General features: G+C 39.8%; 1 protein-coding gene across 1 annotated transcript in view; it reads left to right on the forward strand.

The window, feature by feature from the left end:
* Nucleotides 1-27,719, forward strand: part of HEME2 (Uroporphyrinogen decarboxylase) — a 233,720-nt gene that overhangs the window by 152,567 nt on the left and 53,434 nt on the right. The window contains exon 5 of the mRNA XM_089448822.1: nucleotides 2,900-3,025. Coding sequence (XP_089304948.1) covers nucleotides 2,900-3,025 — 126 coding nt within the window. The remainder of the gene's footprint in view (nucleotides 1-2,899; nucleotides 3,026-27,719) is intronic.

Genomic DNA, 27,719 nt, shown 5'->3' on the forward strand with positions numbered 1-27,719 from the left:
GCTCGGTTGGGTTAGGAACAAGGTATTCTCCTCGATTAAGGAAGGCTCCATCTCAAGTGAAGGAAGAAAAGAAGAATGTCTCTTCTAGGGTATGCATGACTAGAGTTACTGCAGTAAAGTCATAACTGAAAGAAGGACAAAACATGAAGTCGAAGTGCCGCAAGAAGAAATGATCTCAGATCAAAGGGAAAGACTTGACTTGTGCTTGGAGGATCTTCTTGTCAAGGGTTTAGGATTTGGCATTTGTCAATTGAAGCTTCAATAAGAGAAATTTGCAGAAGGGTTTTCCTCTCTAGGAGAGAGAGGTTTTACCCTAGTTGAGAGCCAATATCTTGTGTTCTTGTCTCTTTTGTTTTGGTAACTATTTGATGAAGTAAGATAACACACTCTAATAATAATAAGAAGATTGTGCAAATAAGAAAAATAAAAATTCTTCACAAATAGTTATCATCGTCAGAAGAATCTCGCCCTAACTTAGATGCCCTAGATTCTTCAACATAAAGCATATCAAATAACTAATTGCAAATGTAAGATAGCTATACATCTACAATTCAACAAAGCATATGAGCCAAATGAACTATAAATCAAAGGCACAAGTAGAGATATACCATCAATGATCCAAGCAATGATCCAATGGAATAACAATCATGAATGAACCCGAAAGTATTTTTATTCATATGAAGAACACAAGTACATAGAAGCATAGCTTCCCCAAAGTTCAAACACAATAACTTGTTGCAAAGATTTATAAGTGAGAGCACAAAGCTCTTGTTATATAGAATCTTGGAAACCAATCCCAAGGCAAATGGTGACAATCCCAAAGCAAATGGGTGATAATCCCAAAGCACCTTCTTGCAAATTCGAATTTCCCAAGTGGCATCAAGAATCCCTCAAGCAAAATCAAATTCCATGATGAAATGACAAGTGTATATGGGTGGGAACCAATGTGGGGACAATTTCCCACAAAAATCCCCACCAAATATTCTCCCAAAGCCTCCCAAATGTGCATTAACTTCACAAATTTGAATTTTCCAACAAAACAACTTCCTCATTTATTGCCAGAAATTCGATTTCCTTGAGCACATGTCCTTTCCTTGATTTTAGGAGTCCACATCACCTTGGGACTTCACTTTAACTCCTCCATGATTTTCCACCTCATTTCCACATCATTTAGCATGTGTGGATATTTATTTTTCTCCATTTATTTAATTGTTGGCTTAATTTATTGCCACTTTTTCCACTAAACTTAGGAAAAATGGGTTTTGAGGGTCTAAAACACATTTTTAACCCCTCAAAGTGTGTCTTAGTAGAAAGTTGAGGGTGAGAGGTGCAATTTTTATTACTCATACCCCATATAACTTCTCTAGACATCAATTATTACATTTCATATACAATTTTTATTCCAATTTCTGCCATGCGGGAAAATTAAAAAATTAAAAAATGACGCCCTAGACCTAATCAAATTCCACGAGATTTTTTGTCTGATCTAGTATGGTAATATACATTGACCCTAGGTACTAGGACTCACCCAAGGCCTCACCATATAATTAACCAAGTGAAAAACAATTCCCAGAGTAATGCTCATTTGATGACAAGGTCCCAGGCTACCCAGGCCTCTTACATGACTCGACTCCTCATACTAGTGTCACTTTTAAATTGTTCCTGTAGGGCTTGTGGAATCTGGGTACAACAGAAAATGATAAGAAGAAGAAGTAGAGTTGAAAAACTCTGGTAGTATGATGATCTCTGATGGTACAAGCATCCTTTGGTACATCGTTGGGCATGGAGTCTTCAGATAATCTTCAAGTGCCACTCCAGTGGTCAACATGGAGCATTCAGTTCCCTGCTTCTGCTCATCAAGCTCCCTTTCATCTAGAGCTTTCTGCAGAAGATATTATCAGATGTATTTTTGGTGATTTCACAGTGATTGTTAGGTTCTTCCTCCTGATCTAGATGATGGTTAGAAACCATTCAACTGAATTTTTCTTTCTTGCTTTAGAGGGCTGTTCTTTGTTGCAAGATTGAGGATTCATCCCCACTTTTACATGCTTTTAAGTTTTACATACATTTCTGTATTGTTTTGGTCATTTCCTAGCGGGGAGAAGCCTTAATCACTCCTTATGGCTATTAGTACTGGATATATACTTGAGTTGCATTGGCCTATCTTTGGTCACCGGTGGATATTGACATAATGTATTTTTTTCTTCTCAATTAGTAGTTTGCTGGTCTTGACTACATATGCAAATGACTCCTTCCGATGTCTTATTCAACTTTGCCTTGTGTATGAAAGAGTATTCTAACATTGTGTTGCTTGTATTATTCTCTTATTTTATGATGGGTCAAGTTTTCCATTACCTTGTAATACTTATTTCACCCTCGATATCTGTGTAAAAAATGGTATGGTATATGACAAGATGGCAGAAACATAATGAGTCAATGACCAAAACAAATTTGATTTTGTGATCTTGTTATGGAAATATATACAAGTAGAAATTTAGGAAATTTGTGCAATTTAATTTGTGACCAAATGCTATGCTGTTACAGAGGTTTCTTGGAATGCACACGAAATGTTTGATGTTGTTTGCAGAATATTTTGGTTCTCAGCTGTTTTTGTGTTGATATATGACGATCTGTTTAGAACTGAAGGTTGTATCCTCAATAAATCTGAACACAGTTATTGTCATACTTTTTTTGCCTATATTGATGCGAGTAATTTACAAAAAAGAGTGCTACTTCTGTATTGCGTGGGTTCACGGACCATGTTTCTTAAAGCACCTTCTTTTCTCTTGCTTTTCATGATTGAAATTGGGGAAATGCCATTTCTCTTATCTTACTTACAATATTAAAATAATTGTAAGCAAATATCATTTGTAAAGATTGTCTTTCACGGTGTTACCAGGTAAACAATGAAGCTGCAGTTCTAGGATTTGTAGGAGCTCCATTTACTCTGGCTTCGTATGTTGTAGAAGGTGGATCTTCAAAGCACTTTGCAAAAATTAAGCATATGGCATTCTGTATGCCCAAGGTATGTTTCCTTTTTCATTGTTTATTCATATTATATTTTAAGTGAAGGGAGATCTAGCAACACAAGGTCACACTAATTCACAGGCCATGACTCTCATTCATGCTGCACCTATCAATATCCCTCTTATTTAGCAAATATTTCTGGCTTCTATAAACAAACTCAAATCAGGTAAGATCATCAGTCTACCATTCTTGCTCCATTATTCCTTTTGATCTGAGAAATGATACATGAAGCCTGTTAAGGCTATAACAACCCTTGGTTGCTTTATGGTGGATGCTAGATAGACAGCAGTTTTAGTATTATTTTAATTTTGCAAAACTAGATTCTTCTGTTGTGAATTATAGGCTGTAAAGTTGCTTAATTTTTTCATTGGGATGGTGGTTGCGGCGTCTTACATTCCGTTAAAGTGATTTCTTCTTCTGTTATTTTGGATATATTCTTGAATAAATTGATGTCTTTATTTCTGCCTCTAGTATTAAATTTATGAAGAGAGTGGGGACTCATGAAGACAAAATTTCCGAATTTCACAGAGTTTTCACTAGTGTTTTTATTTTCTATTTTGACTGTAGTCTCACAGTGGGGCTGATTTTCTAGGCTTGAGTATTCTATCCACATGACTTAGGTATTGATAACTCAATAGGTTATTTAAGTTATTTTTATGAGTCAAACAATTGGTTATAGACATAGATATAGAGTGTATAATGAAACTATTGCTTTGAATTTCCCAACAAATAATGTTCAATAAACTAAGTATATCCACACAAGTCGAACACCTTAAGGAAACCACTCACACAAACAGATCATGTGGTTAAAACCCTCAGAGAGGGAAAAGGTCTATGGCCCCAGCTAATGTGGCCACTTGAAGTGATATATTAATTCAAGAAGAAAACACTTTATATAAGAATCTCTCACAACCAATCATCAGCGACTAACCCTCCATGCTCTTTAAATAGAGGTGATGGACAAATGAGGTGTTTAGCCATGGATCACGTCCCTTTAGTATCAAGGAAAAAATGAATCATTGGATAACTTTATGTCTAGAATATAATTGTGACCTTTTGTTGATCTAGATTGTCATTGATGTCAATATGGCAATATTTTGGATAGTAAATAATGATGTGAAGCCAAGCAGAGAAGATTCACGAAGCAACAGGAGTAGGAAGAGTTTATCAAAATCCATCAAAGAAAAGCTAACATAAGAAGAGTTATCGGAGCATAGAAGAACTATCGGAAGAAGAGCTATCGGAGCAGTGTATCGGATAGGAGTAAAGAGAAACCACAGGAGCGACGAGCCAAGACAATGCAGATCTATCGCATTTGCAAAGAGTAAGAGGAAGAAGTCATTGAAAGCCAGCAAGAGAAGAGAAGCAATTTATCGGAAGTAGTTTATAGGGAGGAGTTAAGATATCGGCGCTTTATCAGAGATATTATATCATCGCGTTATCAGCGGTTCTATTATATTAACGTATGTAAACACTGCTCAAACCCCCGATTGCGATATAATGGAGTCAAGAAATGAAGGCGGAGATCAAACCCAAGTGCTAGCGGAAGAAGAATGGCGGAGGAATAGATATGGATCGTCAGATTGACAGATCTGTTAGATCGACGGTGATTAGCAACTACGGGGGTAGGAAAGTATAGATTTCCTTGATTGTGGCTGAAGTCCCACGCTCAATCCTCGCCGTCGTTCTCATATTCAACTCTTAGATCACAGTCAATTGCTGGGGTTAATGTCGTTTTAATTTGTGTGCCAGTGGAAGTCCCACAAACCTCGATTGCGATACAAGGTGTGGACCCGATCGCTCCATTATAACACGCCCTAAAGAAATATCGCATCCGTCGTATTAGAACTTTCATGTCGCAAGACTTAAAGGGATGTTACATTAAAACCCCTGATTCGATATATATTGTGGACTCGCTGCACCATTATAGCATGGCTTAGTAAAATATCGCATCCGCAGTAATCGCAAGTTTCAAAGGGATGTCAAACTGCTGATTGCGATAGAGGTGTGGACTTGACAGACTTATTAAAAACGGTTTATTAAATATCGCATCCGCTACAGGGGATATGTGAATATCGGTGATATTGAATGTTGCGATTGCGGGATTCTCATGAAGTTGCGATTGCGGGATTAAAGCCATGACGTGTGGGGACCTCTATTAATGTGGATTTTCATAAAGTTGCAATTGCGAGATTCTTATGAAATTACGATTGCGATAAAGTGGTGGACCCAGCGGGTTTATCAAAACAGTTTATTATAATATCACATCCAGTAGGGGCAATCGACCATCGGCCATGTTATGGGCACGACTTGTAAAAGACCTTTGAAAGCTGCGATTGCGATTGAGGTAGTGACGTGGCGTGTGGGACCTCCCTGTGGGTATAGCCTCTCTTATATGGTTTTCGTGAATAATCAAGTCTATGGATGAAAGACTCTTCGATATAATTTTAATATGCGAACTCATAAGTCGACCTCTCCTCCCAATGAACGTGTCTTTTGGTTATTGGCAAAACTCACATATATACAAGTTGAAACACTTCACTTCAGGTAATTGATCTCGGGCATCTAACAGAGAGAAGAAGTAACAGTTCACAACTCGTGAACTTGAAGAGACAAAGGACGCCGAAGATCGAGAAGTCGAAAGGTCGAGCGAGCGAAAAGGAAGCCAAAGGTCCAGCGAACAAAAGTGGAAGCCGAAGGTCGAGCGAGCGAAGAAGTCGAAAGGTCTAGCGGAAGAAGAAGGAAGCCGAAGGTCAAGCGAGCGAAGAAGGAAGCCGAAAGGTCCAGTGGAAGAAGAAGGAAGCCGAAGGTCAAACATTCGGTTGACTGGGTTATTTATTGAAATGCTCGGACCTGTGTTTTACAGTGATTCAGATACCAGTTCAAAAAGATGCTCTGTGGATCTAAGAAGATTATCTGAGTATGAACAGGGTTGTTTTTAATTGAACGCACAATATGAAACCGCGACAATCACTCCTCTAAAGAAGTCACTTTTGAAGCATTTACCGTGACAGTGAGAACAGAGGCTTGAAACAGAGAGTTGTTTTTGTGCAGAGCTTAGTGCAGTTCATTGTAGACACATTGAAGTTGCACGAAGACTATTGTAGATCATGATGGCTATTTGAAATCATCATGAGGTAACTTTGCAAACTCTATTTGGGCAATATGAAGAATTGTGAAGACTCCTTCATATGAAGACAGGTTGTCATTGATGTAGCAGTGAAGCTGTAGATTGACAGAACAGAGTGAAGAAGATTTTGAGAGCAGTATAATACAATCAAAACATTTCTTGACAAGATAGGGTCGGAGCCCTTGGGGTTGATGCCTCAGAATTGGAAGGATTGGTGGCCCTGGAGTTGGTGCTCCTAAATCCAAGGTTGGTGCCTTGACAAGATAGGGTTGGAGCCCTTGGGGTTGGTGCCTTGACAAGACAGGGTTGGTGCCCTAGAGGTTGGAGCCTCACAAAAACTCCGAGTTGGTGGTTGGCAACAGGTTGGAGCCCTATGTATATTGTACCTGATTTATTGTAAAGATTATATTAATAAAAGCATTTATTCCTATTGTTCATTTTGTGTTCTAAATATAAATGATTTAACTGGTAAAAATAACAATTGAAAAGGAATACTGATTCACCCCCCCTCTCAATATTTCCAACAATTGGTATGAGAGCCAGTACCTTCACTCAAAGCCTAATAGCTTGAAGGTTGATCATTGGAACACAAATGGCGAAGCCAAGGAAGAAAGTCTCCAATCCTCCTAAAGATGTGTCTCCCTCAACCACTGAAATTGAAGTCAATCAATTTGTGATGGCTCCATTGTTCAATGGGAACTTTGATATATGGGAGGCAAGAATGAGGAATTTCTTAAAGACTCAAGGCATTGAAGTATGGGAATCAGTAATTACTGATAACATGATGAATGGAGAATCCAAGGAGTACAATGCAAAATCGATGAAGACAATCTTGAATGGGCTACCAGATTCTATAAAGAACAATTTAGGAAAATGTTCTTCAGCAAAGGGTATATGGGACAAACTTCATGATCTTCACTCAAAAGGAGCGTTGACAATGATCTCTAGTCAAGAAAATGATGGAAAACAGGAAGAAAATCCAGAGCTCATCAAGGAAGCTGAAGATAAGATTGATGACATCAAGGCTAATGAAGACCTAGAAAATGAAGAGAATGAAAAAGACTTTGAATAAGATCTCCTCACTAAACTTATCGCTGCCAGGGAAGAGATTATCAATTTGAAAAAGAAAAATGAGGAACTTAATAAGAAAGCACTAGTTGGTGACCAAGACGAAACAAGGAAGAAAGTTGACCTTGTCAAGCTTCAAGTACAAGAAAGGGATGAAGAGCTTGCCAAGCTTAAGAAGGAATTTCATCAAAGCAAAAGAAAGCATCATGAAGAAGTCATGTCCATGACAAATCAACTGGATAAAGCAAAGAAACGGGAAGATAACTTGTCAAACCACCTTGAACAAAGGCACCAGAGCTTGAACAAACTTGAAGCAGAGATTGGTCAATACAAGGAAGAGGTATCCTCCCTTAGGTCACAACTAGAAGAAGCAATGAAACAAGCACAAGGAGCTAAGAAGACAATGGAAGCATTGGCAATCATAGAAGGACAGGTTGATGAAGCAGAAAAGGAGAGAAACACCATGATATGTTAACTAAAAGCAAAGGATGGAGAAATCTTCAAATTAAAATCTGACATCAACCTTCTCAAGGCCGAAACATGTAAAGCTACAAGGATCAAGGAAGAAATGGAGAGCAGTCTAGCAAAGGAAAATGAAGAAATCTTTAAAATGAAGCCAGAGATCATCTCCCTTAAATTAGAAGCAAATGAAGCAATACGTATTAAGGAAGAGATTGAGAAACAACTTGCTAAGAAGAATAATGATTGCGAAAGATTGGAAGAAGAGATTGTCTCCCTCAAGAAAAAGGTTGAAGGGATGGACAAAATCTTGAAGAGCTCTCAAGCCTTGGATGACATGCTCAGCCATCAAAGATCCCCATTTGATAAATCAGGTCTTGGCCATGAAGGAGAATTCTCAAGCAAGAATGATAATGCTTCAAACAAAAAGGATGTGAGGAAGCCAGAAAGAAATGTTGATGCTCCCAGTTCTAGCAAAGGCAAGGAGAAGAGTCAAGGCAACAATGGAAGAAATCCCGCTCCAAGAAGACTTGCAGATGATGTCAAGAATACAAAAGGCGATGAATATTATCAAGGAATCCCAAGGCAGAAAGGCTTCAGAAGTACATCAAGGAAATCTCCATCTCCTAGGTACCAAAGTTTATTTCTTGGTTATTGTTATTCTTGTACAAACTTTGGACACATGGCAAAAGATTGTAGGGCTTATAATGATCCCCGTCAATCTCCGAGAAGCAATTTCGCAAGAAGTCATGAATTCTTATTCATGAACAACATAGAATGCTTCTAGTGTCATAACATTGGTTATATGGCATGTAATTGTAACTTGATTTGGGCACCTTCTCAAGCTAGAACTATGCCAGATAAGAAAGTTACACAAGTGTGGAGGAGGAAGCAAATACAATCCGAAAGTCCCTTGAACTCTTCAGCCAACAACACATGTTGTTGACCTGATCTTCAATAATCTAAGCATTTGATGGGAAGACTCTGCCAAAAGAGATGATGCATACAGTTAGGGGGAGCCTGTGATTCTTGATCATTATTGTAGAAGCTATTCGTGAAAGGGTCCTTATGAAATCCTTGATGAGCTATATTAACAATCATTCTTTGATAAAGCTCATTTCTCAGGAGCACTACATTGAAAAACATGATCTTGTAACCATTCTTTGGACTGTTGTTGAAGATGTTTTCCACTTGATCACTAAGAATAAATTGGAGCAACAGAGAAGGCCATCCAATGCTAGAGAAATAGTGCAAATAACTATGTTGTTGGTATTATAGAAGTTGAATATCTCGACTCAGGGATATGATGTGAGAACAGGTAAATCAAGGACAGTAATAGAGGCAACCTTCAAACAAATAGACACATTTGGGAATGGAGCTTGAAGCAAGAGCAGTTGGAAGAATCTAGAATAATTGAAGTATTGCAAAAAATTGTCAACCAGTAGAAAGAATTTAAAAGATAGTCACGTATTAAATATTTAAAAAAAAGGGAGAATGTTGTGATGTCGAATATAGCTCAACAACTTAAGGAGAAGCACAAAGATACAAAGGAACTCGGATCTGAAGAGAGATAGCAAGAAAGACAATTTCAGTGGCATTTTCTTGATTTGGACTATGAAGGCCTCTTATTCTGACTGTGGAGACAACAAAATATGGATTGAAGCATAAAAACTTGGACTTGAACATTTGGTGTGTGGCTATTTGGAATCTATTTGGAAGCATTGAAGTGGAGCATCTTTAAGGATTGTTGAAGCCATGATAAAGTAGTTTTTTGAGACATGAAGAAGGGATAATGTGCTAGTTGATGATAAGGCATCAATCTTTCTATCTTGAGTAAAAAAAAGAGCACTATGACACAGGGAGTAACATACCCATGAAGATCTACTATTCATGAAGAAGAGTAGTAGCTTGACAGTGGGAGTCCTTGTGCACTCCTTTGCCATTGATGTCAAAGGGGGAGAGAAGAAGAATATTGCCACCAGTGACAAAGGGGGAGATTGTTGATCTAGATTGTCCTTGATGTCAATATGGCAATATTTTGGATAGTAAATAATGATGTGAAGCCAAGCAGAGAAAATTCGTGAAGCAATAGGAGCAGGAAGAGCTCATCAAAATCCATCAAAGAAGAGATATCGGAAGAAGAGTTATTGGAGCATAGAAGAACTATCAGAAGAAGAGCTATCAGAGTAGTGTATCGGATAGGAGTGAAGAGAAACCACAGGAGCGACGAGCCAAGACAATGCAAATCTATCGCATATGCAAAGAGTAAGAGGAAGAAGTCATTGAAAGCCATCAAGAGAAGAGAAGCAATTTATCGGAAGTAGTTTATAGGGAGGAGTTAAGATATCGGTGCTTTATCAGAGAAATTATATTGTCGCATTATTGGCGGTTCTATTATATTAAGGTATGTCAACACTGCTCAAACCCCCGATTGCAATATAATGGAGTCAAGAAATGAATGGCAGAGATCAAACCCAAGTGCTTGCGGAAGAAGAATGGCAGAGGAATAGATCTGGATCATTAGATCGACAGATTTGTTAGATCGACGGTGATTAACAACTACGGGGTAGGAAAGTACGGATTTCCTTGATCGTGGGTGAAGTCTCGCACTCAATCCTAGCCGTCGATCTCATATTCAACTCTTATATCACAGTCATCTGTGGGGGTTAAGGCCGTTTTAATCCGTGTGCTAGTCGAAGTCCCACAAACCTCGATTGCGATATAAGGTGTAGACCCGATCGCTCCATTATAACATGCCCTAAAGAAATATCGCATCCGTCGTATCAGAACTTTCATATTGCAAGACTTAAAGGGATGTTATGTTAAAACCCCCGATTGCGATATATATTGCGGACCCGCTGCACCATTATAGCATGACTTAATAAAATATCGCATTCGCAGTAATCGCCAGTTTCAAAGGGATGTCAAACCCCGCTGATTGCAATAGAGGTGTGGACCCGATAAACTTATTAAAAACAGTTTATTAAATATCGCATCCGCTACGGGGGATATGTGAATATCGGTGATATTGAATGTTGTGATTGCAGGATTCTCATGAAGTTGCGATTGGTGGATTAAAGCCATGACACGTGGGGACTTCTATTAATGTGGATTTTCATAAAGTTGCAATTGCGGGAGTCTTATGAAATTACGATTGCGATAACGTGGTGGACCCAACAGGTTTATCAAAACAATTTAATATAATATCGCATCCAGTAGGGGCAATCGGCCATCGGCCATGTTATGGGCACAACTTGTAAAAGACCTCCGAAAGTTGTGATTGCGATTGAGGTAGTGACGTGGCATGTGGTACCTCCCTGTGGGTATAGCCTCTCTTATATGGTTTTCGTGAATAATCAAGTCTATGGATGAAAGACTCTTCGATATAATTTTAATATGTGAACTCATAAGCTGGCCTCTCCTCCCAATGAATGTGTCTTTTGGTTATTGGAAAAACTCACATATATACAAGTTGAAACACTTCACTTCAGGTAATTGATCTCGAGCATCTAACAGAGAGAAGAAGTAACAGTTCCCAACTCGTGAACTTGAAGAGACAGAGGACGCCGAAGATTGAGAACTCGAAAGGTCGAGCGAGCAAAAAAGGAAGCCAAAGGTCGAGCGAACAAAAGTGGAAGCCGAAGGTCGAGCGAGCGAAGAAGGAAGTTGAAAGGTCTAGCGGAAGAAGAAGGAAGCCAAAGGTCGAGCGAGCGAAGAAGGAAGTCGAAAGGTCCAGCGGAAGAAGAAGGAAGCTGAAGGTCAAACATTTGGTTGGCTGGGTTATTTATTGAAATGCTCGGACCCGTGCTTTACAGTGATTCAGATAACAATTCAAAAAGATGCTCTGCAGATCTAAGAAGATTATCTGAGTATGAATAGGGTTGCTTTTAATTGAACGCACAATATGAAACCGCGACAGTCACTCCTCTAAAGAAGTCACTCCTGAAGCATTTACCATGACAGTGAGAACAAAGGCTTGAAACAGAGAGTTTAGTGCAGTTCATTGTAGACACATTGAAGTTGTGTGAAGACTATTGTAGATCATGATGGCTATTTGAAATCATCATGTGGTAACTTTGCAGACTCTATTTGGGCAATATGAAGAATTGTGAAGACTCCTTCATATGAAGACAAGTTGTCATTGATGTAGCAGTGAAGCTGTAGATTGACAGAATGCAGTGAAGAAGATTTTGAGAGCAGTGTAATACAATCAAAACATTTCTTGGCAAGATAGGGTCGGAGCCCTTGGGGTTGGTGCCTCAGAATTGGAAGGATTGGTGTCCTTGGAGTTGGTGCTCCTAAATCTAAGGTTGGTGCCTTTAGGGTCGGAGCCCTTGGGGTTGGTGCCTCAGAATTGGAAGGATTGGTGTCCTTGGAGTTGGTGCTCCTAAATCCAAGGTTGGTGCCTTAGAGGTTGGAGCCTCACAAAAAGTCCAAGTTGGTGCTTGACAATAGGTTGGAGCCCTTTTTATATTGTACCTGATTTATTGTAAAGATTATATTAATAAAAGCATTTATTCCTATTGTTCATTTTGTGTTCTAAATATAAATGATTTAACTGATAAAAGTAACAATTGAAAAGGAATATTGATTCACCCCCCCTCTCAATATTTCCAACACCTTTGGATTAGTTAATTACAAAGGTAACTAAATAAACAGATTTTACCTAAAAATGCATTAGCTTGAGTTGAACTTGATTAACTGCTAAGTGTCTAAATATCCTAACATCCCCCCTTTAAAACAACTTGGGATAGGATTGAAGGATTTACAAACATGACACAATAGGATGAGGCTTTAGAGCCTATCCCACCTTAATGACAACTTCCTGAACACCTATCATAGATTGAAGCTTGGAAAACTTTGCTTCTATAGGAGTCTTTGTAAAAATGTTTGCAACTTGATTATTGTACAACAATAAAGAACATCAGAATGTGATCCTGAAGAAGATTTTTGATGAAATGCATGTGTAACTCAATGTGGTTGCTGTGTTGATGTTGTATTGGATCTTTGACAAAGTAAATGGCATTCTGATTGTCACACCAAGTGTGGATGAATGTCGTTGCTGGAATCCATGTTGGAGAAACAGGGAGGCTACAAGATCATTGTAATTTCTCCTTTCTTGATAATTACTTGTGAATTTGTTGGCATTATTTTATTATGTTTTTCTTCTTTCATCAAGCAATTACCAAATGTAAAAACATGAAGATCACAAGAACACAAGATATAGCCTCCAAGCCAGGGAAAAACCCCTCCAAGGGGAAAACCTAGAAAATTTTCTTCTAATAGAATCAGATCAAATGAGATATCTGTTAACTTGGTGGCTCAAGGACAAATTCCCTCCATTGGACGAGATTCCTCTTTCCGAAAGGACCAAAATTGACCTTTGAAGCACTAAATGTGGATAAGGAAGTGTATGTTTGAAGTCAAGCCCACAACTACACAAATTGTTAAGGTCGGCCTTGTTACACACCATTTTGTGGGTGATATCCCTAGGAGAAATTTTTTCTCCAAGATGGTCCTCAGCGAGCAACCAACAACCCCTTGCAGCCACCAACTAGCTCGTTGTGCCACTTCTTTGCCACTTGAGCCAACAACCCCTTGCAACCACCAACTAGCACGTTGTGCCACTTTTTTGCCACTTGAGCCAGCCATGTGGCCCCTCACCCATCTGTCATGATTGTATATTTGAAGGTGGGCCTCCCGAACCTAAAGGTATGCCTTATTATTTGGTAATTGAGTGTTGTAGTTTTCTTATCATGGACACTTATGGGCATGGATTAATGGGGGGATTCAATAGAAAGAATGGGCCAGGTCTGTGCTCTTGTCTCTTAGACCCCTTTTTGGATATTAACCTTGGATTCTAGTCCCATGGGATCTCTTTTACTAACCATTTGGCTTTAGGGATGGTATTTCACGGGAAACCCTAATTTTGGTTGCATGATCCCGCTCCCTCATTCGCATATATTACTCCCTTTCCACTCATTATTACCCCATTCATCATTTCTCCCACCTGGGTCCACATTCCTTCTCTGGATCCACATAGGGCTAGCTCTCCCCTTCCCCTTGCCCACACCTTGGGTCAAGCCTGGAATAATGCCTCGGATGTTGATGCAGCTAAAAAGAAAAACAAAAGAAAAATTGGCCACATTCAACAGGAAACCGTACCCCAAAATGCAAAAGATGGCCGGGACAAATACATTTAGCATGTGGGCAAAAGCCAATACATGAGCTTTACCCCATCATCATGGCCATCACCCTGGTTCCTACAGGCTCTATGAGCCCCCTTCATCTTATAGGAACCCATGATTGTCCCAACCCCTGGTGGGCAATGAACCGCCCTACCTTAAAAGGGGGTATCGACTGCTATATCCCACACATCATGCTCTTACCCCTTGAGCCCTGAGCAGTTTATTAAAGAAAAATCATAAAAAGGCAAAAGACATATAAAGGAGGGTGGAAAAATCAAGGTTAGGGCACCTCATGTACCACGATTGCTCCCTCCTATACATTACATACCCAAGTGTGGGCTTCCTTTTTATTAGCTACCCTTGTACCCCAACATGTGGCCTAGGGCTACCCCTTCTCATTCCCTATTCTAGTCTCCTCTTTATCACATGACACCACCTTTTAAAGGATGTACCTTGGACATATTATCCCCTTTAAAAGTAGAAACCACCTAATGGGATACTTGGTTATCCCCATTTGGAGTTTGGAGACATTAGTACATGCCAAAGCCCATTATGGAAGAGTAGGCCATTATGAAGTCCCCACCTGTGGTCCATGGTTTGTAAGCTCTTTACTCGATTTCTTTGATGACTTATTGTACTGGAAGGTTAGGGGACGCATTGGATCTTATGCAGGATTGCAGGTGGTCTCCATCTTGGGTTTGGTCTACCTATACGGGGTCCTAACCCTCCAGAGGGCTACATTGGCACATGTAGGGTGTGTGTTGAGAGCCATGGGCCTCCACAACAGTAGACAACACTCCATGGATCCCCAAAGATGTTCAGATATTGGCTCGAGATCCATCTATTGGATGAGGAAGATGCACCTGATTCACCTTTGCCCAGCCAGCCCCATAGATATACCATGCAGTTGGCAGTTGACCCAGGACTTGTAGGATGATGTGGCATCACTTACATCAACATCTGAGCCCTTATAGATGGTCTACAGGCATTTTCGACTCATTTGGAGACTCATGAGGTTATTATTGTGCCCCCACACCCACTGGGAGCACCATAGGTTTATTGTTTGGAGAACAAGGGGCCACCCACTTATCCATCACTTTTGAGGGTCCTATTTTTCATTATGGACCTATGGAGTATGGACCTCATCCTATTTCCAGATAGGTTCAAAACCTCCCCTATACCATCCATCCAGAGTTCATATGTTACACAACTTCATATACTTTACGTTCCCATATTAGAGTATAGTGCTTCACTTCTTTCCATTAAAACAAATGCCCGTTGGTGTTCCAAAAGTGCCTTTCCGAGCCCCTGGAGATGAAGATGCAACTTGGGTCGACTTATACAACCGACTTTATCGAGAGAGATTACTTTTTTTGGCTCAGGATATCAATCACGAGATTGCAAATCAACTCATGGGTCTCATGGTATATTTGAGTGCAGAAGATTCAAATAAAGATAAGACTCTTGGAGGGCCCTATGACATGTATTGTTTATCATTTGACCTCTTAAGAGGCTTATTATTTTATTTATGAGCTAGTTTGTTGGGCTTGTCATCAAAAGTTAGGTTATTAGCACATTATTTTATTTTTGGGGCTTATGTAGGCCTAAAAGACTAATTCGAACTCCTAGTTAGTGTATAAATACAAGTGAGATGAGTTCATTTTCTCATCATCACTTTGGATTGGATCACTCTTTTCTTTAGAGAATTTCACACTTTTTCTGGGATGAAGAATTGGAGTATGGACGAATTTTGATGTTTGGATTAGAGTATTTTATCTTGGAGCTTCTTTATTGTCAAATTGTTGATGGTTGGATATGTTCTATTACATGTAAGTACACACTTTTAATGCTATTCTTGTTTTACTTTTGTCATATCCATTGAATGGGATTTTCGCTATAATAGGACTAATTGCCGCATTGCATAATTGCAAATTTGTGGAATTATTGTTTCTATATAACATCCCTCAATGTTTGGGCCATGTATGTGAATGAAATCTCCTAGGGATAATTCCACCAGTGAATTTATCTTGATAATCCATCTCTTTTTCCAAACGAAGTATAAAAGCTTTGAGGTCTCTTCTTCTTGCCCTAAAGGCTAAGCGAAGTAGTCTTTAAGGTCTCCTTGAATGAAATACAAGTTCCTTTCTCATCCTTCTCCTAGACTCCATTCTCCCCAGGGACTAAGGCACTGGTCCTCTAATAGGTGATCACTCAAAGAATACTTTTCTTCATCTTTCCCTCTCTTCTAGGTCTAGCCAAGTTGGGTCACCTAGGGCATCATTTTCCTGACAAGGTAGCCCAAGAAAAAGTTCGATCTCGTAGCCTCTACAACGTTGGTGTGTCCTCAAGGCCTCCTCAAATTTTGAAGCCATTCTGACAATGGAGTTGTGAGATAACCCAAGCCCTAGTTCTGAGATCAAACTTTGCCCTGGTGTTCCCTAGGTTAGTGCCTCATAGGGTCAATTTGACACCTTTAAGTGGAAATTCTTCTTTTGATTCTTTCCCCTTCCTTGTCTAGGTTAAGATCATCATTGGTTGCTAGATTCTCTCTCCTTAACCTAGGCTAGGTCTACTTGGTCCTGTGTGGTCCCACACCTTGAAAAGTCAAATCTTCAAGAACCATTTGGTAAGTCAAGTAATAAGGATTTTAGGATTGGGAAACTCCTTTACAAGGCATATTCCTGTAACCTAACCCTCAAATCCTCACCTCCTTATCCTAGAACTCTTTGTACCTTGCTTAACAAGTAAGTAAGCTCTATTCTTAACCCCCTTCTAGGAAAGGGATCATTAAGGTTACTTCATATCCATGGGTTGATTCATCCTTCACAAGTGACTTTCTATATACCGGGTCTCCTCCCATCGGTGAAAGTTTGTAAAGAGTAGGGAGTCTTAGCTGAGGTGACAATGGGCTAAGCCTCCATCGTTGCCCTTTGATCTAGCAGTTATCCCTTTAGGAGTCCCTTTTATGCCCCCTACTAGTTTGAGCAGTAACAGTCCTAAGAGGCTAATTAGCCCTCCTCCAATGCCTATAAATTCATGTCACATCATCCTCATTTGGTCACACTCATCAACGCACACATCTTCTATCTCCTCTTCTCATTGGTTCGTACAAAATTGTAGGATTTTTTCACACGTGTGGGAAAGAAGAAGGACGAATTTCAGGTGGCCGAAAATCTGAGTTTTCCAGTGCTTTGACTAGCATTGACCCTGGTGCTTTTGGCAGATTTTGACTTCGATATTTTGGGCATATCTCTATTTGGTGAGGTTGCATTTTTGGGTACAAAAACAAAGGTGACATAGCCTGTTTGATTGGCATTGACCGTTGGCGTAATTGCAAATGTTGACTGCAATATTTCTCTCATTTAACCGAGTTTGACCGGGCCTACTTGCACTGTTTTGGTTTGACTTTGACCAGCATTTGAGGCCGAGTTGGAGGACATTTGACTAAACTCTTAGAAGGCCGAATTGACTATTGACTTTGATTGGTTAGGGCACACTTTGAATGCTATTGACTTGGACAGAAATTGCAGACTTTGACATTTGACTAGAATTGACTTTGGAGGCTCATCTTTGGTTTGTTTTGGTTTTTCTATATTGGATAGTCAAAGGTTAACTTTGACTCATTTTTGAAATTGAATTATTGTACTCTTTGCTGAATGTTTAACGACAAGGTAATTAGAAGAAGAATTTGAAAGGGTTTTCCCCCTTGTGGGGTTTTTCCCTAGTCTTTGACCAAATTGGTATCTCTTGTTGATGCTCTTGATTGTCTCCTATTGTCATTGCATTTATTGTTCTATCTTCAATTACTATTGATTATTGGAAGAATTAATTGTTACTGACAATATTGCTTATCGAAGAATTGATTTGTGCTAAAAGTAATTGACTTAGCATAGAATAGTGGAAATTAACATGGAATCAAAGCTAAGGTGATGCACAACCCTAAGGGAGACAAGAGCTAGAGCAATCATTTTTGGAAAAGTTGAAGGAATCTATCTGAACAGGTCAAGATGTCTACCTCATACTTCAAGGAAGCTGAGAAGCTGGAAGACCCATCAAATTTTGCTGCTTGGAAGATAAGGTTGGAAATCATATCGGATGACAATGATGTCTTGGAGTACATTCAAGGAAGAGTTCCTGAGCCAACGGAAAATGCTCCGTTGTTTCCAAGTACAAGAAAGGTGAGTTAAAAGAAAAGAAAATTATTGCTGATGGTTTGCAAGATCATTTACTTGTTTATGTTGGAAATTTGAAGAAATCTATGGATATGTATGATAAGCTAGCCAACATGTATGAAGTCAACAATTTGAACGAAATCATCTCTTTGAAAGATCAACTCAAAGATATGAAAATGAATAAAGGAGAATCAATGCAATCTTATATCATCAAGATATCTCGTCTTAGAGATGAATTGTAGAGAGTTGGGGAAATTGTACCTAACAGGGAAGAAAATTAAGGTCTTCAAGTCGAACAACAAAGGAGAGTACATCTCAAATGAATTCATAGACTTTTGCAAGAAGGAAGGTATCAAGAAGGAGACTATTGTGCCCTATAATCTTGAAAAAATTGAAGGGGTTGAGAGAAAGTACAGGTCTATTATGGAAGCTACCCGAGCTATGCTCCATGATCAAAAGCTGCCAAAGTTATTTTAGGGAGAAGCAACAAATACAACGATATATGTAAAAATAGGGTTCCTCATCAAGCATTGGACAACAAGACTCCAGAAGAAGTATTCGCAGGTGTCAAGCCAAACATTGGTCATATCAAGATATTTGGCTGCCCTATATATTTCCATGTGTCGAAGGACAACATGAACAAATTAGAAGCCACCAGAAGAAAAGGTACATTTGTTGGGTATTGCACAGATTCTAAAGCATTTAGAATATATATTCTTGGTCAAAGGAAGGTTGAGATTAGCAAGGATGTAACATTCAATGAAGATGTTGCGCTTGGAAAAGCAAGGGACCTTCCTTGGCCTCCTCCTCCTGAGAAGAAAAATGATGATATGGATATTCTAGAAGGTCCTTTTGGGCCAAAATTTGAGAGAGACATTGTTGATGTTGGAAATTTGGCAGCTCAAGGATGAATTTCTAAAATAAAAAGTCTCAAGTATGACTTTCCAAAAATAGTAAATCACCTTGCATCAATTGGTAATCAAGCATTGTTGATGGAAAATCCCTTCTGATCATCAATCAATTCTAATAGTTCAATTTCAACTTATTCATCAATATTATCATTAATATTATATTATTATTCTTATGATACTATTATATTATTATTAAAAAGGAATTCAAGTCACTCAATCATGGATCTCAATGATGTTCTCTTACACTCTCATTATTGGCATGGCATATTCCTCTTATACTCATTAATTCTCTTACACTCTCTTACGCTCTCATTAAAGCATGTCATAAAAGATTCCTCTTACGCACTCTTTAATGCATATGTTACACTCTCTTTTAAAAGCATAAGTTACAAAGGCATGTATACTTTTTTAATGGCATGAGTTACATTTCCTAAATGGGCATATGTTACTCTCCCTCTTGGCATGCAAGTCACTCCTCCTTTATGGCATGGATTCATTGCTCCTCCTATATATATGTGCCTCATTCTTTCTACCCTCACTACTTGTATGTTGTGAAAGAAGAATTCGAAGTTGAGAGAGAGAGAGTTGGAGAGAGTTGAAGAAGATTGTGAGAGAGAGACTTGGAGAGTAAGAGTAGAACTTGGTGAGCCAAGGTTGATTCAGTGCTTTAGTGTTTTAGTGTTGATTAAGTTGAAGGGAAGGTTGATTTAGTGTGTGTATCTGCTGCTGCTACCAGTGATTTTCATGATACAACTTTTTTTTCAGATTTGGGTGAACTTACTCATTCTCTTGATCTCTCATTGTACTTTGTATCTTTGCTGAACATTTGATTTCTAATTGAAGAATAATATGGTTGGGTTTTCTCCTTGTGGGTTTTGCCTTGGTCATTAGACCTAAATTCTCTGTGTCTACTTGTGTTCTTAGCTGTCTTCTATTTTGCATATGGTTTATATGGTGTATGTTTTATCTACATTTGCTTAATTAATATTGCAGAAGAAAAAATGTTTGGAATAAGTAATTGTTGCAACATAGAACATCATAATTTCAATAGTTGATGATCCCATGGAGCCCATGGACCCTTTGGATCCTCCTCCCAGTGATCCTCTGTTAATTTTAGATATCTTCTATGCTTAGAGCAATTTACTTCAATTTTTCATATTAGCTTAATATCAATTCCAGACTAGCAATCACATCAGCATGATAGTAAAGTACAAATAGAACATAAACATAAACAATAGAAGACAAGCCAAGACAAGAGGACACAAGATGTGGCACCAGCCAGGGACAAACCCCAATGTGGGGAAACCCTTGATCAATTCTTCTTATATTCTTCAATAGTTTAGTAGAGAGAGAGATAGTACAAATACATAAATCTGAGATTTTGTGACAGCAGTATAAAACCCTTGACCAGAGAAGTCAATGTTGGTCAAACTGGATAGAATCTTTCACCCAAGTATCATCAACAGGAAGCTCATCACACAGAGCTAAACATAGTCAAGCCTTGACTCAATATAATTCCCAGAACACTGTAGTCTTCTTGTTGCATAAGATGTCCCTGTTTCATAAGATAGGACATCATCCTTCATTCTCCATATGGTCAATAAGGCAGGCCTTCAAAGGTTGAGATGAACCAAGGAGAGACTTCACCACTGCAATGCTGTCCAGGTCTCATTGGCACCCTGAGAACAACCTTTGTTGCTGGCTATGGCCTGTGGCCTAACCGATCAATAAGATAGGCATCCAGTCCTTTATCAACCAGCATCCAAGCAACAATATTTTGTCCTATAAGAACTTGACTCAGCTGTCAGCCCTTTCAAACATCCAACTGTTTACATAAGATAATCTAGGGCAGATTTCTTCAACACATTCCTTCATTATGTAACAGTGACTTACCAACCTTGCACACAGTCCTTAAGGCATGTCTTAAATGTCTTCCATCATCATGCTGTCACCTACAATAATCCGAATTTATATGCTGTCCTTTCAAACCTCCTTATACTGTGAATAAGTGCCATCTTTTGCTGTGGATAAGGAGTCTCTTTCTTTGCTGCGTATAGGGTTTCTTTGCTGCGGAATGAGGGCTGCACTAATAGTGGCTAGGGCATCATTCTTAACTGTGTCTAAGGCCTTTCCTTGACAACGTTAAGGAGGAGCTTCTTCAGGCAGCGTATAGGTCCTCCCTTGACGGTGATCTAGTCTCCTTCATGATTGCGGATTAGGGCTCCTTAACAGTAGATAGATTAGGTCTCCCTTGACAGCGTTTAGACCTCCTTTATGTAACGTACCAGAGCCTCCTTCAACTGCGGATATAGGGCTGCATTTAGACCTTCTTTTAGGGCCTATATTATCCCTCCTCTTGTCTGCGGATTGAGCCTCTTGAGACAACGTATAGAGGTCTTCCTTTCTGCTGTCTAAACTCTTCTCAATACAGTGGCTAGAGTCCCCATTCAACTGCGTCTAGGGCACACCAGAACACCAGCTATGACACTTGTTTGGACTGCGACTAGGGCTTGTTAAGGCCTCCTCTATACAGCGTATAAGGATCCTCCTTGACTGCGTCTATAGGGCCTGCATCTAGATGTCTCCTCCATGACTGTAATTTAGGGCAACGTATAAGACTAGGGCACTCCCTCTAAGACTCCTCCTTTAGGACTGCGTCTAGATCTCATTAGGGTAGCGTATAGGTCTCTCCATGGTTGAAGCTTGATCTTCATTAGGGCAGCGTAGAGGTCTCCTTCATGGCAGCGTATAGGGCACTCCCTCTAGATCTCTCTTTCACCAAAACCCAAACAAATGAAGAGAGAGATCACAAGAGGTGTGTGTGTAAAATGACTTGAGGTCCTCTTCTATTTATAATAAAACGTTGAGGATAGGTGGGGGTAATTTGGTTGTTGGCTGACCTTGACGAATTGTCGCATAACACAAATAAATTCATATCTCCAAGAATACATGTCGGAATCAGATGATTTTTAGATCAATCCTACACCTCTCGACGAGAGGAATCCAAGAAAAATATCAGCTGCGATAAATAAGAAGACCCACATGGAGTTTGGCTCTAGTTGCCAATTTTAACACTCCCTCTCAACTAGGGAGAACTCCACCTGCTAATCCATCTACCAATTAGTATTCTCTGCCATTAGTGCACTGCTCTGCAGTGCTCTGCTAAACTATGAAGAAGAAGAAGTGATTGAGAATGTATCATACCATTCTCTATTGACTCGAAGTCAGTCCCATATAAAGAGAGTATCTCATACCACTCTTACTGATCCGAAATCAGTTCCAAATAAATAGAGTGTATCATACCACTTTTACTGATCCAAAATCAGTTCCAAATAAAGAGAGTGTATCATACCACTCTTACTGATCCGAAACCAGTTCCAAATAAAGAGAGTGTATCATACCACTCTTACTGACCTGAAGTCAGTTCCAATGGATCCCTGATCAATATCATCTTAGCATAGGGAGTACGGTACTACATGATGCGTCCATCAATAGTACTATGGTCCCTATCCTCATTTCCCTGCTCATTGGTCAGATGAGAGGTACTTCCCATGAGTCCCAAACTGCATGGGTAGGATGTCTCAAAAAGAGAAGGATGAACCACTCATCCTGCCTACATGTCGCCATGGGGTATCCCAGGGGAAGGCTGAACCACTCACCTTGTACACAACAAATCACTAAGGGAAGGCTGAACCACTCACCCTATGACTGTGTCTCAGCAGGAGAAGGATGAACCATTCATCCTGCCTACATAGCAAACCACTAGGGGAACGCTGAGACACTCACCCTATGGTTGCTCATTGCTCCAAGAAGTACCCCCAAGCCCCCCCGGAGCTCCCAGAGCTCAATGTCCATATCATATAGGACCCTCAGGAGAGGGTCTCTCCACGACTCCTAGTCGTTCTTAGAAAGTCAAGAATTTGACCTTTCCCAAGGACTTCATCTGAATATCGGTCACCTGCACATCAGTCCTAGTGTGATGGAGCCTTCTTGCTCACCATTGTACCATATCCCAGATAAAGTGGCACCTGATGTCTATATGCTTGGAGCAATTATAGAACACAGGATTCCTCAACATTCGAATCCCACTCTGGTTGTCACAGAAGATCATGATGGTATCCAACACGTGTCCAAACAACTCACTGAAGAGCTTCCACAACCAGACAATTTCACAGGAGGCTATACTCTCAGCTATGTATACGACCTCAACGGTGCTCAAAGCAACTGACTTTTGCTTCCTGCTTATTGAGGATATCGAAGCAAAACCCAAAGAGAAACAGTACTCAGAAGTGCTTTTGTGATCAATCACACTGCTTGCCCAATCAACATTAGAATAACAATGTAGCCTCATAGCTCCAGCACTGTATCTCAGTACACGAGTAATTGTGCCCCGAAGATATCTCAGAAGATTCTTGGCACCCAATCCAATGAGAGAGATGAGGTTCAACCGTTCAACCATATGTTGGATCAACATGCTAACTGCGAAACAAATATCGAGTTCACCAAGAACATCAATGCTACTATGAGTTGACAAAACTCAGAGGCATTTCCCAAATCAGGTCTGGCAGCGCTATTGCATAACTTCTTAAATTTAAGCTCCATTGAGGTAGTCACGGGCTTGCAGTTCACGATTCTAAATCCATAATCCAACTCCCTCTTACTTTTGCAAATGAGAGGGTTTGCACCTCTCAAAAACAGGTTGTCCTCATAAGGTACCAGTATGAGAGGTCTATCATCGACGACCTTAAAGCAATGGTTTGGATCATGTCACTCCTAGTGAATCTCAGCTTCATCAGCTAGCTATTAATCCTCTCATATCAAGCCCGGGGTGTTTGCTCTAAATCATAGAGATCTTTCTTCAACCTGCATACATGAGATTCCCAATCATGAATCTCAAACCCCTCGGGTTGTTCCCGATATGTGATCTTACTATTACTTGAGGGGAATGGTCCTTGTAATATTTTCTTCGGTACATCTCGGACATGTACCTTCATGCTCTTCTTTGAATTCAGGCATCCTTGTCACCATCTGTCTCACATCGGGTAGGGCCTTACAATGAATATGGGCAGACCTCCAGTGCCATTGAAGACATGACATGGTCTCCATTGGACTTCCTCCAACTTGATACAAAGTGTCAACCTGAAACCCAAGAGTAAAAGCATCCTTAAAATTCCTTTTCCAAACACGTACCTTTCCATCGATGAATGCCACCTTGAAACCTTTGTCTTCCATTGCCGAAATGGACACTAGGTTCTTCTTGAGATCAGGTACACAAAGGACTTCTTGTAAATGAATTGAGTTACTCTGATTCAATTGAAGGGTAACATTCCCTGCACCCTTTATGGGATAGGTGGCATCATCTCCAAAGATAATCTCCAAGTTTGTCTCCTTCTCTATCATATTAGAGAGTGCTTCCTTGTATCTGGTGAAGTGCCTTGAGGTACCACTATCAATAAACCAATTTCCCAAAGAGTCTGGAGGAGAGGTAGTGGAGAGGGCCGACATAAGAAGGGTCAACCATTTCCTTGATGTCTTGCATGCCTTTTTCCTTTGCCATTGTACCTGTCATTCCTTCAATCATTGAAGATGCCCCTGGAATGATCATCATCATGTGATGTGCCCCTTCTCTTTGGACACTCCCTCGCATAATGGCCTAACTTATTACAAGCAAGGCACCTGCCCTTCCTTCCACCCTTAGATCCAGACTTTCCATTGAAGTGACCTTTAGGTAGACCACTAGACACTTGTCAATGGAATCCCTGATAATCTTCTTCGCTTCGACTTCACCCTTGGTGTGCTTGATCTATGGAGTAGTCGGTGCATTTGATGGAGGCTCAGGGATTTTACCCTTCACGTAATCCAACACTTCTTTCAATTTAGCCAGGAAGTGGGACGAGGAACCCATTGAGCCCCTGATGATCGAGTGTAAGAGGGAGTTGGCCTCTGAGTTTGAAATGAAGGATCTCAGTATTTTGTACTATTTCTTGGTGTTGAAGAATCTAGGGAAACCATAAATTAGAGTGATTCTTCTTAATATGATAACAATTTGTGAAGTTCTTTTACAATTTTATCTTATCTTGATCTTCATATTATTACTAGTGCGTGTATTTACTTCATCAAAATGCTATCAAAACAAAAGAGACAAAAAAACAAAGTATTTGGCTTTCTACCAAAGCCAAAACCTCTCCCTCTTAGAGAGGAAAGGCTGCACAAAATTCTTCTTATAGAGATTCCAATGACAAATACCAAGACCTTGACCCTTGACACATTATGCCTCTCCAAGACCAAGACATCAATCCTCTTCTTTGAACACTGCTGAGATCATCATGATTGATGCACCATTGAAGCCATCACTGCTTCCTCACTGAGATCACGTTACTGCCTCTTCATCATGTCACTAAGATTTCTTGTCTCTATTGAGATCATGATCTTCAAGAATGGGATCATAACTGAGATAGGATCATAAGATCATACTGACACTGTGATAATCCTTGTTACTCATCATGATGAGACTGATCTCCCTTGTCATTGCTTCTTCATATTATGCCGAGGCTATGGTATTGTTCCTTCTTATCACGAAAGGGCTGTGATACTGCTCATTGCACCGAGATTACTGTGATTAGGACTGCGTCTTTGATTTCACAAAATTCTTTTTATAGAGATTCCAATTGAAGAATACCAAGACCCTGACCCTTGACACATTCTGCCTCTCCAAGACCAAGACATCAATCCTCTTCTTCGAACATTGCTGAGATCATCATGATTGTTGCACCATTGAAGCCATCACTGCTGCCTCACTGAGATCACGTTACTGCCTCTTCATCATGTCACTGAGATCTCTTGTCTTCATTGAGATCATGACCTTCAAGACTGGGATCATAACTGAGATAGGATCATAAGATCATACTGAAACTGTGATGATCCTTGTTACTCCTTCTCATCATGATGAGACTGATCTCCCTTGTCACTGCTTCTTCATATTATGCCGAGGCTATGGTACTGTTCCTTCTTATCACGAAAGGGTTGTGATATTGCTCATTGCACCGAGATTACTGTGATTAGGACTGCGTCTTTGATTTCACCAATACTGTAACCAACTAAATCATTGCACTGAGGTCTGCTGAGGGTATGCGAGGTAATAAGAGCACAAATAAACTTATATGTATGCCGAGACTATTAGCAGTGCTGTTGTGATATCACTGAGATATATATATCAAGACAGATCTGTATACTGTGATATCTACCGAGATTACATGAGCTAAGATGGTATGACTCCATTCTTCAGAAATGCCGAGATTGTCATCACAGGAATTATGTTTATGCCGAGAATGTATCTAGTCCAGAACTCATACCAATACTGTGTCCTCATCCGAAGTCCTTTCTGCTTCATGCATCCGAGATCTAGCTTGACTGCACCTTCAATTCACAGGAATGCCGAGAATGGGATTAACCCGGGTTCTTCTGCTCCTTATACCCATCCGAGGTAGCAGTTAAACCCTAGATCTATCCCTCCTTTGATGTGGATCTCTATGCCCATAATCACCCGAAATTTCAGAGATAGATTGCGAGATTTTCTTGTGTATTTTGCGCTGACCCTAGACGGGTATTTATAGTGGTTTGTGCCACATATTTGAGCCGATGTGAGTTCATGAACCGACATGTCATTTTAACCAAGCTGACATGACTGCCATTTATATATTTAATTCGATATTGAAGCCGACTTGATGAGTTTTGAATCGATTTGCTTGCAGACTTCTTGAGCATGCCAATGGAGGATTATTCTTGGTCCTGGAGGGCTGCTTTTACTTAAATACATTTTACATAGGCTCTTAAAGAGCTTCTTTACACATGACATGACTCCTTGACATAATAGTAAAATCCTAAAGACATCAAGAAGTCTTTTGACCTATGACACTTCTTGCTCATGAAACCCATGTAGCATGATATACAAAAATTATTTGTTACATCATTAACAAAGATCATGTCATTATGAAGACCGAACCTAGTTACACATTCTTCAACACTTGGGACTAGAAGTTTGGCAGAGACTTTCCTATCTCAAGGAAAATATGTTGTAAAGCTGTTGGAGAGATGTGGAATGACAGAGTTTCAATCCTTGGCCACCCTAATGCAAATGAATTTCAAGTTGTGCGGAGATGTTGTCAAACCTAACCTAGCTAATCCTTTTGACTATCGACAACTGATTAGGGCATTAATATTCCTTGTGAACACTCGTCCAAACATATGCTTTGTTGTTAACACCTTGAGTCAATTTATGACTGAGCCCCTCCATGCACATTGGGTTGTTGCCATTTTAAGATATTCTACTGGAGATGTACCACTGCATGGATATACTAATGTTGATTGGGATGGAAACATTGTTGACAAGAAGAGCACATTAGGGTGCTGCTTTAGCTTGGGATCCGCTATGATATCATGGATGAGCAGGAAACAAAAATACATAGCTTTAAGCATGACTGAGGTAAAATACATTATTGCTAGCATGGTTAGCTGTGACGCAATTTGGTTGGGAAATCTCTTTGGAGAGCTAATTGAGCAGGTCCTAGATACTATTGTGATATATTGCGATAACAAAAGTGGGACTTGATTAGCAGAGAATCCTGTATTTCATGGCAAGTCCAAGCACATTAAGATCAAATACCACTACATTTGAGGTATGGTACAAAAAGGAGCCGTGAGACTCCATCACATATCAACAGGTGAGAAAATAACAAATATTCTCACCAAGGCTTTACCGAAAGGG

This window comes from Pinus tabuliformis, chromosome X, assembly GCF_031772625.1.
Source record: "Pinus tabuliformis cultivar Carrire ecotype Pingquan chromosome X, CPIR1, whole genome shotgun sequence".
NCBI classification, from domain to species: domain Eukaryota; kingdom Viridiplantae; phylum Streptophyta; class Pinopsida; order Pinales; family Pinaceae; genus Pinus; species Pinus tabuliformis.